The 14,336-nt window shown below is 36.0% G+C and overlaps 1 protein-coding gene across 8 annotated transcripts in view; it reads right to left on the bottom strand.

Moving 5' to 3' along the window:
• PCCA (propionyl-CoA carboxylase subunit alpha) overlaps window positions 1-14,336 on the bottom strand; it is a 357,794-nt gene that overhangs the window by 257,341 nt on the left and 86,117 nt on the right. For 7 of the 8 annotated variants that reach the window (XM_073212398.1, XM_073212399.1, XM_037024801.2 and 4 more), the window contains one exon: window positions 4,120-4,251. In XM_073212398.1, the coding sequence (XP_073068499.1) occupies window positions 4,120-4,251 (132 nt within the window). Of the gene's footprint in view, window positions 1-4,119; window positions 4,252-14,336 lie in introns of those variants that run through there. The other variant, XM_037024804.2, reaches the window with a different exon arrangement.

Consider the following 14,336-nt stretch of genomic DNA (forward strand, 5'->3'; position numbering starts at 1 on the left):
CACCTTTTTGCTGCCTCTCAGATGGAGATCACCCTCACTCACATCCTTACAAGCTGCCTGCAGTTCACTGCCATGTAGGCTTCCTCAATATGGCTGCTTACCTCCTCAAGCCAGCAACTAGAACCTGTTCCTCAGTCTCCTAAGATGGGGTCTTACATGAAGCATAGTCACAGGAGTGACATCCAATTACTTTGCAATGACTGACAGCCCATCACTTTTGCCTTATACAATTTACCTAATTAAAGGAGTGACATACCATCACCCTTTGCCACATTAGTTAGGAAGGCACATCACAGGTTCTACCCAAATTGAAGAGGAGGGGATTACACAAAGACTTGGATGACCATTGGTTCCTCAAAAAGTTAAATGTAGAATTATCGTATGACCCAGCAATTCTATTCCTGGGTATATGCCCAAAAGAATTTAAACCAGTTACTCAATAAATACTTGCACACAAATGTTCACAGCAGCACTATCTACCACCACCAAAAGATGGAAATAACTCAAATGTCCATCAACTGATAGCTAGATTTTTAAAAAGTGGTTTAGTCATATAATGAAAAATTATTCATCCATAAAAAGGAATGAAAAGTGATACATACTACAACATGGATCCTATATTCTCCTTAGTTTACTGTTAAACCTATCTAAAGTTCTTATTTTCCTTTATCTGCAGTTAACAGAATCTCAATTTAACTTTTTTATTAATTCAAATTCTCAGTGAAATTCTTTATTTGGTTACCTATTTTGCCAGCATTTTCCTCAAGTTTCCTTAACATACTGATCAGTTATTTTAGTCTTTATCAGCCAGCTCCAGTATCTAGAACATATGTCATCTATTTCTATTGTATTTTTTTTCCTTTTGGTTTTTAGTTATGTGCTCCTTTCTTTTGCTGCCTAGTAAATATGCACCAAATGACAGATAATGTGCATATAACAGTTATGTGTGTAAAATCTACCTCCAGAACATTAACCATCCAACAAGCATTTAGTGAGCACAATGTGCTGTCCACCATGTGCATGTGTGACTGCAATGATAAACGGAGCACAGTCCTTGCCAGCAAGGAGCTTACAATCCAGTGCAGGAGGCAGACATTAATAACACACCACTAAATGGCCAAAAAGGCTAATAAAATCTGAGCTCCCTACTATACATCTTACCTCATCACTTAGTTGTCTCTTCCTTAGCACTCCAGCCACAGGATTCCTTGCTGTTTGTCCAACAACAAGCGCACTTACATTGAACACCGTTGAGTGGTTATTACCGTTTCTGCCTAGTATGCCTTGCTCTTCTCTCTGGTGTCCACAGGACTTGCTCTGTCACCTCTTTAGATGGTTTGTAAAACCTATCTGAAATTGTGACTAGACCCCACCTTCCAGCACTCCCTTCCCCCATTCCCTGTCTTATGTTTCACCAGAGCACATACTATATATTGTATTTGTTTATTGTCTGTCTCCTTTGAAAGCATAAGCTCCATGAGGGTGGGATTTTTTTTTTTTGGTCTGTTTTGTTCACTACTATATCCACAGTACTTCAAATAATGTTGGACAAATAGTATGCACTTGTTAAATATTTACTGAACAGATGAATGAATGATTCAAAATGTGATGGGTGAAGTGCAGGGTTCTACGGGAAAATACAGCAGAGGGTCTAATCAGATAGTCAAGGAATAGGTCTCTGTGAGGGATGTATGTTTAAGCCAAGACCTAAACAATGAGGAGACAGGAACGAAGACAGAAGCAGAATCAATACACATATGAGAGAATTAAGTACAGAAGTTTTAAGAATCTGAAAGATATCATATATGGTTGGTACATACAGTGCAAAGGGTAACCTGGCACAATACCAGTTTGAAGAGAGAAACAAAAGCCAGCTACTTTAAAGGATTTAAATGAACAGTCATTCAAGAGTTTTAAAACACAAGCATAAGATCAAATCTGGATTTCTGAAAGATCACTCAGGCTGCAGTGTCAAAAATTAATTGGATAGGGCCAAGACTGGCTATAAGGAGACCAGTTAGAAGGTTGGTGAAGTAATCCAAATTACTGATGGTAACAAGAACTTGGTGTTAGCACAAGGAAACAAAGTAAATGGATCAGAAGATAATTTAAGTGAATTCTCTGTAACAGTATTTATTAAGAATGACTCCAAGTTTCTAGCTTGAGAGACATGTGGAAAATACCACCACATTCTCAGGTGGGAAAGAATGAAGGATGAAAAGTTTATAGCAGGAGTCAATAAGCTTTCTCTGAATGGGCCAGGTAGTAAATATTTCAGGCTTTATGAGCAATATAGCCTCTGCCACAATCACTCAACTCAGCCATTATAGTGGAAAAGCAGCCACATACAATATGTAAAGAAATGAGTGTGGCTATGTTCCAATAAAACTTTATTTACAAAAACAGGCATGCATGGAGCCAATTTGCCAATCCCTTGTTCTCCTTTCAACTTGTTATTTTCAAGGTGCCTTAAGGGCACCAAGTAGAGCTGTTTAATAAGCAACTGGATATATAGCTCTGAAGTTCGGAAGAGATATCCAGAACAGACATAAGTTTGAGATTTGAAGCCACAAAATAAGAAAGATTGCCCAAGGCAAGTTTGTGCACTATGCCCTACTCGTAACCCAGAATAAAACCAACATTTAAGGAACAAAGACAGGAAGAACAAGCAGCATGAAAACTATGAAGGAGCACTCGAACAAGGCAAAAAATACAAAAACAAGGCTAGGACTGAGTAGTGTGCAAAGGTGAGTATTTTGAGAAGGTTAAAGGTGACCAAGAGACTCAAAAGCTTCAAAGAGATTGAGAAAGACAAGGATTAAAAATTACATATTGGAGTTAGAGAGCTGGAGAGGTTGCTGGCAGATTTCTTCATAAGAGAAATTTCAGCAAGAATGAGGAAAGAAGCCAGACTTCAGAAGATTAAAGATGAGGTGCAATGAAAGCGAGTAAAGACAATTCTTCTAAGGCACGTGGCTGTGAAAGGGAAGTTAACTAAGGTGGCAGCTGGGGAATGACAAGGGGTGATTGTGTTCTGTGCAGAGGAGGAACACATACTTCTTCCCACTAGACTGGAACCACCACGATGTGAGGAATCATGGGTACCTGGTTTATCACCATGTGCTTCCCACCACGGAGCCCAGTGATCACTACATTTGTTGACTGACTAAGCATTTTTAATAGCAATGGTCAGGGAAAGGAGCTAACAGACAAGGAGAGTTTTATGATGTGGAATACAGAAAAGATAACCCATGACGCTGTAGCCCAAAGAGGACATAAAGGGTACATCTGGCAATAAGAGGAAGAAGAGGCTTTCTAGAGGATGGGGAATACCTCTTCTTGTAAGAGAGAAGAAAAATGGATGAATACAGGTTAGGTAAACATGGGCAAGAGGATGAGCTTATCTATCACGCAGGGGTCAAGCCTGTGAACTGTCCTGTAACATGTGAAATGATCCTACACAATGAAGAACTGCCCAGCCCCAAAACTAATAGTAAGAAACACTGAGATGAGCTCTTGCAGATGAACTCAAATCACCAGGTTAAAGTCTATACAGAGACTCTTCTAATGAGAAACAAATGGGTAATTTTTGCAGACATGGGGCTGGGAGAGAAGGGACACACATACACTCCAATTCTTGCATTTCTTAGAAGCCTTCAGCTGCAGAAGCTGCTTCTGGTGGAGGAGCTATGTTTAGGGTCTACAGTCATCCGTAGCTATGCCACTTTCCACCAAAAACATGTTGACATGTTACATTTTATGCATATGGACAAGAAGTTCAACCTAAAGACACACAGAGAACATCATAATGTTTCAAACATTAAATATATACCACTGGTAAATGAAATCCAGGGATCTAATAGCACATTTAAAAATTTTTTACCAAGTTTTTTTCCTATGACAGTATGAGTCAACACTTACCACTAAATACAGTGCTTGAGTGGTGCCTTGCTCTTTTTAACTTACGCCACTTAAAATAATCCAAGTATAAACATTTTTTTAACCTACACATGTATATTTTAAAAAGCAATAAAAAAACTGCATTTTGTCTTACACTTCTGACAGAATGGTTGACCTGAAGATACGTACTATAAGGATTAGAGTAAAATAATTTCTCACCTTGACTACTCCATCAAAGCCAGGGATTGTATTAACCTTTGCATTTTTAGCTAGTAATTTGCTTTCAATCTTGTCACCCATGGCTTGAATAGCATGAGTGTCAGGTCCAATGAAAATGACATCTTCTGCTGCCTGTGGAGAAACACAAGTAGAAATCTGTAACAAAAAACATTACAGTGCTTGATATGGAGTCATAATTTTATAAACATCCATATGCACACCTACTAATTATTTACATACCAAAAACTGAAAAGCAAGCATTTGAGCAAATACATTAAAGTATTTAATACTGTACTGCACATAGTACATGTGTACAAAGACACATGAAACAAAGGCCAGATTGAAGAAAAATAACTAAAAGCAACGAAGAATTCCTGCTTGATGTTAACAGGATTATTTGGAAAAGCAACTTCTATGGTATCCTGCCAACCAATCTCGACATTAAGTTCACTTTTAAAATACTTTCTACGTCTTTGTATTGTTAACACCCTTCAGCACAGTATATTGGATGTAGTTCAGCACAAATACCCATTTTTACTGAATACCAACTCTATGCCAGGCTTTGCACTAGATGTAGAGGATAACAGGGATGAAAGCCACAGGACATAAACTAACCCAAGGGAACATGATCACTGACACCTCAGAGAAATACACAAAATGGCAATCAAAAACTTGTTAGTAATGTTGACAGATAGTAACTGCACTAGTTGGGGTGAGGATTTAATAATATGAGTAACTGTTGAACCACTGTGTTGCATACTTGAAACCAGTATAAGCTTGTATAGCAATGATACTTCAATAAAAAGAAAATCATTTAAAAAAAACTTATTAGTCATCTATTACTATTTCTATGAAGTTCTACCTTCTTCTTACTTTATCTGCCTAGGATCTATTCCTGATAAATCTAGTTTGATGGTGTTTTTTATTTTCTGATACACTGGAATTAAACTGTTTTGTGTCATGATTCAATAAGAGTCTGAGACAAAATTTTTGCTGTGTCTTGCTTAGGTTTTAATAAGACTCTGTAATGTATCTCAATGTGTCAAATGGGAATTTTTTCATATCTTAAATGCTATATTATTATAAGTGTGTATGTGGAGTACACATTTTTTTATTATAAACATTTGCAGCAAAAGTACAGCATGTTTATATCTTTGTGATTACAAGCAATGAGTCAAGAATTGGGACTTCACCAGGTAGAGTTATGGTTTCAATAAAAACTGCTCTGCATAAATCACATTAAGTTCCCCCACATTGGATCCACCTCTCGTGTTTACGTTACTCCAGTAAAGAAAATGCTAACACAGTAAATACTAATTAGGGACAGAACAAAATACATGACAGTTAGCACCACCATGAACATGGTCTAGGAGGAGTCTGGGCATAGGTCTAAAGGAGGAGCTTCTTGTGGTAATGAATTAAGTAAAGAAATGAGGTTAAATATAAAAAAGGAAAAACCAGATTGTATGGTGGGCATCACCACCACCAATTCTCCCATGACCTAAGGTCAAGGTCTGTACAATGAAAAAGTGTATATCTTACATCTCATATACTATCTGCTGGTATTGCTGCCTGAAAAGACTCTTGACTTGGGAAAGGAGCTGCATTCTCCTGATGACAATACAGCTGACACTGGACCAACACGGTGCGGACCGCGCAGCTCCCCTTCCGCACCCATTTCTGACTGCGAGGGGTCGGTGCCCGTAGCCCCACAATGGGCAGGGGTCAACTGCACTACCCAGAGTGACAACTGCAGTGCGTTTCTTGGATTGCCCTCTCGGTCACATGGCCCAAGAGGATTACGTCCATGCGGCGCAGGAAGTAGAGGCAGAACAGGGAATCCACGGAAGGAATATATGAGGAGATTAACATATGGGAGCTGAGATGACTCCAACTTTGTACATGCTGGTGGAAATGCCTGCTCGGGAAGCAGACGGAAAGTTCCAGGGGTTCTCAGGTAAGTCCAGGCCGAGACACAGATTCTTCACAGCATCAGATTTGGGAAGGAATTAGGGAGGAATTAAAAGTTGTAGATGAAATCATTCAAATAAAATGTACAGAAGTTAATGCCTTTAAACTCAGGATGTATACTTTCCCTCCTGCCCAAGAGCAAGACAGAAGAAACTGCAATTTTCAGATTCTGAGTTAAAGCCTCCTTTTGCTTGTGTGACAATGGGGATAATAACTGCCTTGCAACTTTGACTGAAGGACTGAATAATAATGTAAAACACCAAGATGAGTGCCACACTGTTAGTTCTTGTTCCCATCCAGAAGTCTTGATAAAAAGAGAACCCTAGAATAACAAGATAGCTAGGACCATGGGATCCCAAAATATATTACCAGAACCCAAATATCTACAGTTACAAATGGCAGAATGCTAGATAAGAAAACTCTTCAGCTGCAGAGATGCTCATAAAGTACCACTCTGCCAAGTGGTTGTATGCAGTTTGAATACAACCTTATCTTCTTTAAAAGAAAAAGAAAAAAAAGTCACATGTGAAACTCAAAAAATGTAAAATACATGAAAAGCAGAGCTGCTCTGTAGGAGGGGCAGGTAGCGGTAGGCCTACATCCCCACATACTCCACGTCTCCATCTGGGCAGACTGGTCATTCTAAACAACAGCGATAATCATACTCATTTCTCTTTATCCCAAACAATCATGTTTCAGCTATCAACTGTCCTTCCATATTCTCATTTTACTTGCTAAGGTAGAGGAATTTTTATAAGAAATGCTGTGGTATTTTAAATACCGTTATGCCAAGTAGATGTAATCAAGCAATCAGAACACCGGCACAGAGTTGAAAAAACAACATAAATGAGAACATCCAAAATACATTATGACTGTACAATAAAACTTCTGCTTAACAGGATCCCAGTGATCAGAAACCACTGATTTTCCTCATGCATTCTAATTTGAGGAAAATTACTCACCCCAAAAGGCAAGTCATCAAGAAAAAAAGTTCTCATTAGTAGCCTTTCTTTGACCCATCCAACAGAAAAGAAAAATAACCAGTTTTAAGCTGGGTAACTTCCTGATCAGAGGTTTCAATGAACTAACTTCCTTCTTATCTATATGTTTTGGTAGTACTCCTTGGGTTAGTCTTTAAATGTAATTAAAGCAAAATGAGAAAGCAGTATCTTAGCTCCTGACTCCCATAATTCTTTGACTAAAAAACCAAAGATCAGGTAAGGGTAATACAGCATGGTAACTGCGAAGTGATGGAGCATGTTTCAAAAGTACTCAGGTTCTTGAATAAAGTCGTTTGTGTGATTTGGAACTTTAGGCCAGAATTTATCCCCTAGTAACCTTCTGATACTCTTCTGTTAATCCTGTATCTTTTGTTAACCATCTAATTATCCATTTCCCTTAATCACCAGTAAGTCTTTTTCACATGCAACTGCAATCAAATTTACTTGTAAAAATATGCTTTTTAAGGTCCTTGTAAATTTAATATGAATAATAAACATAATATCTGAATGCAGATAAAAGTCTTATGATCATGAAAAAAGTAGGCATTTTTTAATCATCACTGGAAAACACTTTTAACAATGATACTCAGGAAAGAAATTATGAAAGCTGAAATCACTGCTCTAAGATTCCTTTAATTTTCTAGACTCAGTGACTTCATGGTTCTTGGCCAAATTTTGACAGAAGGATGGGAAAAATGGTTAGGTTTGAGTAGTATGTTAAGGAAATAATGAGATTTAATTTACAATAGGTTTTATGTTGCAAATGAAGGACAGAAATAACTATCTATAAAAATTAAAATGTATAATACATATTTATTAGAAATACAACAGTTAAATTGCTATACTACAAATTCATATTTCATAAAAACATACTCTATGCTCACCAAGAATTACTAATTGGGACACTATAAAAACAGGGTCAAATAGGAGAAAGCCATGGAAAAACTGAGTTGAACTGTCCAATGGATCCAGGTTCTGAACATAAATGTATTTCCTACTTTAAAAAAAAGGGTTTCTGATAGAAAAGGCCAGTTCCAGGACTGGTGCAGGGAAGTTAAACACGTGAGATTTTTTTAAAAGTTGTGTCGGTGAGAAAGCTTTCAAAACTTAGCATAGTTATCTCAAAAGCACATAGTTAACAGATAAAATGGGCTACCCACTGAATATAGTGATAACAAGATAAGCACCCAAAAGACTAACAGGGGGATTACAAAGTTAATTCATCTTTTCAAGACCTCAGAATAAGCCTTTTCCTGCTATCTCTGTTCAAGTATTTGTACTTCTTGAACTTCTTGTACTTTGCTTATTTTTTTAATGCATGGCTCTTTCTAAAAATCAATGTAAAGGAAAACTAATTTCACACATAAAACCAAGCAAAATAAAAGTATCAAGGTAAACTCCTGTACAGTGTTTTTAACAAAAATAAATAATAAGGACTAGCACAACATCCATGGAGAAAAAAAGCACAAGAGAAAGACATGCCAATACAACAGATGAAAATTGTTACCTGCTATTTCAAAACAAGCTGAAAGACATTTTAAAATGATAGACAACAGGGAATAACATAAATCAAAATCAGAAATGCTCAGAAATGTGACAGACCTCAAGATATAATTAGAAATGAAAAAGAAAACCATTTCAATAACAAAGACTAAGTTAGGGAGATCATAAGAGTGAATACAGAAAACAGATAATGGTTTACAAGACATAGAAAGTGAAAGGAGTAAACTTTAAATTTAAGAAAGAAAAAATATACCAGAAAAGATAAAGAACATCCAAAAAATGGATAAGAGGAGTCTTTGAAGAAAAGTAAAGCCAAGAAAATGCTAAAAATTATAACTCAAGAACTTTCTTAAAATTGAAAATAACGTATCAAAAGAGCATACTACAAGATACCCAAGAAATTCAAACTGGAATGACCAACACTGTGATACATTCTAGCAAAGTTTCTTAAGGGGGAAAAAAAAACAAAAATGTGACTCACACAAAAGGAAAGTTTAAAGTATCACTAGACTTTGACAGCAATAATTCATGCCAAAAGAAAATGGAGTAATGTACTCCACTGAGTAAGATATTCAAGAAAAGAAAGTATGAGCCAAGGATTTTAAATCCAAGAAAACGGACTTCCAAGTACAAAAGGCATGTAACACAGAGAGAGTAGGCTGAGCATGCAGAGCCCGGAATTTCCCAGGTGCGGCAGAGCTATGGTGTGTCTGAAATGATAAAAACAAGTACAAAGGCAGAGAAAACATAATACGCAAGAATTCATTACCTCTTTCTTAGGAACCTAATACAACGGGGGTTTGCAAACTACTGCCTACAGCCCAAATCGGGCCTATTGTTTCTGTACAGTCTACAACCTAAGAATGGATTTTACATTGTTAATTGTTCATGAAAAAAATTTTTAAGACTACTGTTATCATGACATGCGAAAACTACATGAAACTGAAAGACAGTTACATTGGAAAACAGGCATGATCGTTAGTTTACATGTTATACGGCTGCTTTCTGACACCAAGACAAGACAGAGTACTTGACGCAGACCCTATGGCCTGCGAAGTCAAAAACATTTGCTATCTTGCCCTTTCCAGGAAAAGTTTGCCCACTCCTGTACTAGAGAACGAGCTTTAGGAGGCCAAAATAATTAAAGAGATCAACAAAAAAGGGCCTGTAGTTACTTGGAGAACTAAAACTAAGGGAAAGCTTAAGGAGAAAGTATAGTATACAATGGCTGTATTTTCTGACAATACAGATTAAGTACAGCTATTTTTAAAAATGGGGGGAGAATAGGGAGATGTCTAGAACAATGTTTTCAGTAACCACAATGGTATTAATATTGTTATTTTTGGACTACTGTGTGCATTACTGACTAGACAAGTAATTCTGTGGTATTTTAACTTTATCATTTCCCCTATCCCTGAGAGTCAGAAATCTAAATATGAAAACTGAAAATAGAGGTAACAAAGAAGAGGTTAAGTGAAAATTCTCAATCTTGAATGTGAATTCAAAGTATCTTATGAACACAGGAGATATCTTTATCTCACATAAAATACACACTTAATTAATTAATTTAATTATACTTTCATATCGTTACATATTATACATATTAGAAAACATCTATATATTTAATTTAATTACACTTTCACATCATGTTATATATTACACATATTAGAAAAACATTTATATATTTTTATTAATATAATATGTATATAACTATAAGTTAAATTTATATTATATCCCCTATTTGGGGTTGGAGTTAGCACTTGTACCTAAATACATATGAAATATATTGACATGTTAAACATATTAACTATATTAGTATAACATAGTTAACATGTATTATATGTAAAACATATATAACATAAAACATGTTAAAAATTTGTCAATACACATTTTATTTCCTAGCCCTATAAACAAAAAAGGCCAAGGAAAAATAACCATCAGTAGCAATGGCCAAGCCTGGCACCCCTACTGTGTTCTCCAAATACCATTAAAAGAAACCAAGGCATCTTGAAAAGATGGCTGACGAACAGTCTGCAGCAGGAACTGTAAAACATGAGCCTAGAGTATCTTGTCAGAGCGGAGCAAGGAAGCTGTAAAAGATTATGAGGGTCAAGCCAAAAAGACCACAAGCCAACTTGGGCCCCACTGGCCAAAGAGGGACACGAGCTTCACTAATAATTTCAACAGATTTAAACCTACAAAACATGCTTAAACCTATGACTTTATAATGATATTTTTAAAAAGAACTGTTTAACCTTTAAGTATAAGGAACAAATTCATTACCTCAAAAACTACTCAATAAATAAAGGTAAAAGAATTATGCACTTACCTTGATCTTTCTACAGTCATTGTACCCCTAAGTAACCGAACAGTAAATGAGGGAAGGGTCTCCTTATAAATATATTCCAATTAATGAAAAAGGCATTAGAATTAAAATATCACCATTTTGTAATCCAATGAAGTACTTAGACATACACAGTAAGCATTAAAGCCGGCTTACATCTTAAAAAGTGCCAACACGACAGACATTATGCGCCTCCTACACTCTTGGCCAAAGGGATAAAAACTTGAGTCGGATCCCATCTCTGATTCCAGGTGCCAATTGGTAGGAAACATCAAGAGCAGAAGTAACTGAACTGCACTGTGATTATGCAATCAGCTAAGGCAAGACTGAGAGGAACTCTACAGGTCAAATGGCCCATGGTTTTTCAACAGATAAAGTGTAAGGAAAAGAAAGGTACACATAGAGAACCTACAGATTAACAGAAATGTAGAAGACACATCAAGTTGAAAATAAATGGGCAAGATGAATCACAGCGTCTAAGACTGCACATTTGGACAATAAACTTATTTTAAAATGCAAGAAAATGATTACTATGAAAGTGAAAGTAGCGATTACGTATAGGAAGGGGTCAGAGGCTAGGAGTGAGATGGGTCACATGGACAGTCCTTTGGGGATTCTGGGCAAATGTCTGAACCTATGTAATGATTATAAGATTATGCTCCTTAAGTAAACTACACATTTGTTCTGGGTAGTTCTCCCATATCTGTCTTTCATTTTACAATAAGAATTTTCAGAATGATTTCAGAGCAGCCAGCAGCTTGTGGGAATGATCGCACCCAACACCTGGCCCAGGAGCAGCTACAGCACCCACGCCACTGACCGGTCTGCTAACCTCTTCAGGAGCCTTTTTGGCTTTAACAAAAAAGGAAAGAAAGAAAAAAGTGAGTTCTTACATTGGGCAGGGACGCTTCACTAGGCAAGTTGGCACTTGGGCTCCAAAGACTTATTGTATGAAAGAGGGAAGTTTCCTCCTCCCAGCTTAGGACATATGTGTTGAAACATATTTTGGCAGTTAGTTTTTAATGGGCACTCAGCGTAAATTCTAAAGTATTAAAAAATAAAGAGAACATTTGAACACACAGATGGGAGAAGTATTCCTATTGCAGTTTTGTGGTGATAAGTAAATATCAGTTGGCTGGATCTTTTCCCAAGATCGGGTTCAAGGTGTGGACAAGCATTTCCACCATGACCATTCAGCATTCAATGGACATCCCAGGCTGGGCAGTGTGACACTGCGTGATCAGAGAAGACTGGCCTACAAATCCTAATTCATTTTCCCCAACACTGACTGTGGGGCGGCGATAAAGAATAAAGGGAGGTACAGACCAACCCTAGAAGAGAGTGCTACCAGAGTCCAAGCCCCTACATTTACAGGAGTCATTTCTTTAAGTGAAAGACAGCCCACTGTAAATTAAGAACACAATTTGTATGACTCATTAGGTTAAGAATATTTAGGAACCTGATTTTATGGGGGATGGAGGTGGAGGGGCACAAAACGGTTCTGTTTTTAAATTCTCAATACAAATTTATAAATGAACAATGTTTTTTAATTTTTCTGGGATGCTAACTGCAATATCAATTGAAATCTAATGACATACTTACAAACTGTATTTAATTTACAAAACAGTATAAGCTGTGATTTAGTTTAACTAAAGGAATCCATGTCTTTTTCTTTCAGTATTACCAGTATCTGGACCTCATTCAGGCTAATGTGTATTTTGTATTAAGTGTGTACTTGGCACAGTGAACTCAAATAATATTACTTCCAGATGATAGCCATGTACAATATTTAGTTAGGGAAGTAGAGTAGTGGTAACTTTCCTATTGTAACAATTGGCAGAAGTCAGTTGTTCCAGTTAAGGAATATATTTAAGTAAAAAATCTTGTTTTTCATGCACAGGAAGTGCATATCACAGCAATAGAACACTTTCTATTTCTAATATTTGACAGTGGAATGGTTTCCATTTATGTTTCTCAGCTATTATTAAGTCAGAAAATTGTCAAATTTCTTTTATTAAATATTTTGGGTTTCTCACAATAGTACTAAGGGCAAAGAAGAGGTTTTTGGTACTTATTTAATAAAAACCATTTAAAAAACAAACTATAAATCTCTGAATATCTTTGTACTTTTTGAATGAGGTTTTCAAGACTTTGGGGAAGATATTTTATTTTTTTTAATTCTAGTTACTATATTTGCATTAACTATAGATATGTTCTTTCCATTTTAGAAGACTAAGATTAAAGTTTGTTAATGTTTGCCACTTCTTTTGTGCGTATCTGATTTCTTCTTTTTTATTTCCCTGTAATCAGCACTGATATCTATTGCCAGAGTCTAAGTGATTGTAAAGAAGAAAAGAGGCCGGGCAATTAGGCTTCTACATTCTCCTCTCTTCGTGCATATCAGGACACTAAAAAGAGATGAGTTAACATAACCCTGAGTGGGCTGTTAACCTTTTTTTTCTTTCTTTGGGAAATGTAGATGCAATAACATTTCCAGCTGAAAGACCCATTCTAAGTTCCTAATGTTTAAGAATGCAAATGAAGTATTCTGTCTTTTCTGTGCCTGGAGGTGTTATGTGAGAAAACAGAGGTTTCTAGGATTAGTTCCACAGATTTCCTTTATCATGTAAAATCTTAGACTGGTTGTACTGGCAAGAACAAAAGAAAAGCAATATACAAGATACCCAGAGAAAATGAATTCAACAACTCCTTTAGCAGTAACAATGAAAATTAGAGGCAACTAAAAAGTCAGGCTTTGAGATGAATTTTAGCCTTCCTCTTTTAAAGAAATTCTAGTTTTAATATTAGAACATTTTTTTAAACATACACTGGCAAAACATTCATTAATAGTTGAATGACACTAAATTTCCTTGGGTGACACTGTTAAATTTATCACTCAGCTACCTGGCATTTTTCAAGAAGTTTATTTTTGCTTTACATTGTAATAGTAATAATGCTATAGTTAAAGATGCAAGTACAAACTTAAAAGTTTTTCTTTTAGAATGTATCTTTTAAAAGTATAAGGCTAGAAGCTTCACATTTAAACTGTTTTACATATTGCTACGGTTCTCATGTAAACTGGTCATTGGAATTATTTGGTTATGAAGTTGTGATTTTCTTTTTTTGCACTTCACATAAAATACTTTTATTTTATTTTATATCTTTACAATTTGGATATTAAAAATGAGTTGCTTTCATTTCTCCCTGATCCAATTATTTTTACTGTTTCATGAATACTAAAATTAATTGGTACTTTGGGATTGAAAACTAATATTTTTCCAGTGCAGTTTTGGAATATATCTTGCAACAAGTATGAGCAATTTTAGAGTTTAAGTAAAAAAATTTAAGATTCAATAATACTTCAATTAGCATGAGGGGATGTTAATGTAGATGCCTCA

This window comes from Manis javanica, chromosome 9, assembly GCF_040802235.1.
Source record: "Manis javanica isolate MJ-LG chromosome 9, MJ_LKY, whole genome shotgun sequence".
In the NCBI taxonomy this organism is placed as follows: domain Eukaryota; kingdom Metazoa; phylum Chordata; class Mammalia; order Pholidota; family Manidae; genus Manis; species Manis javanica.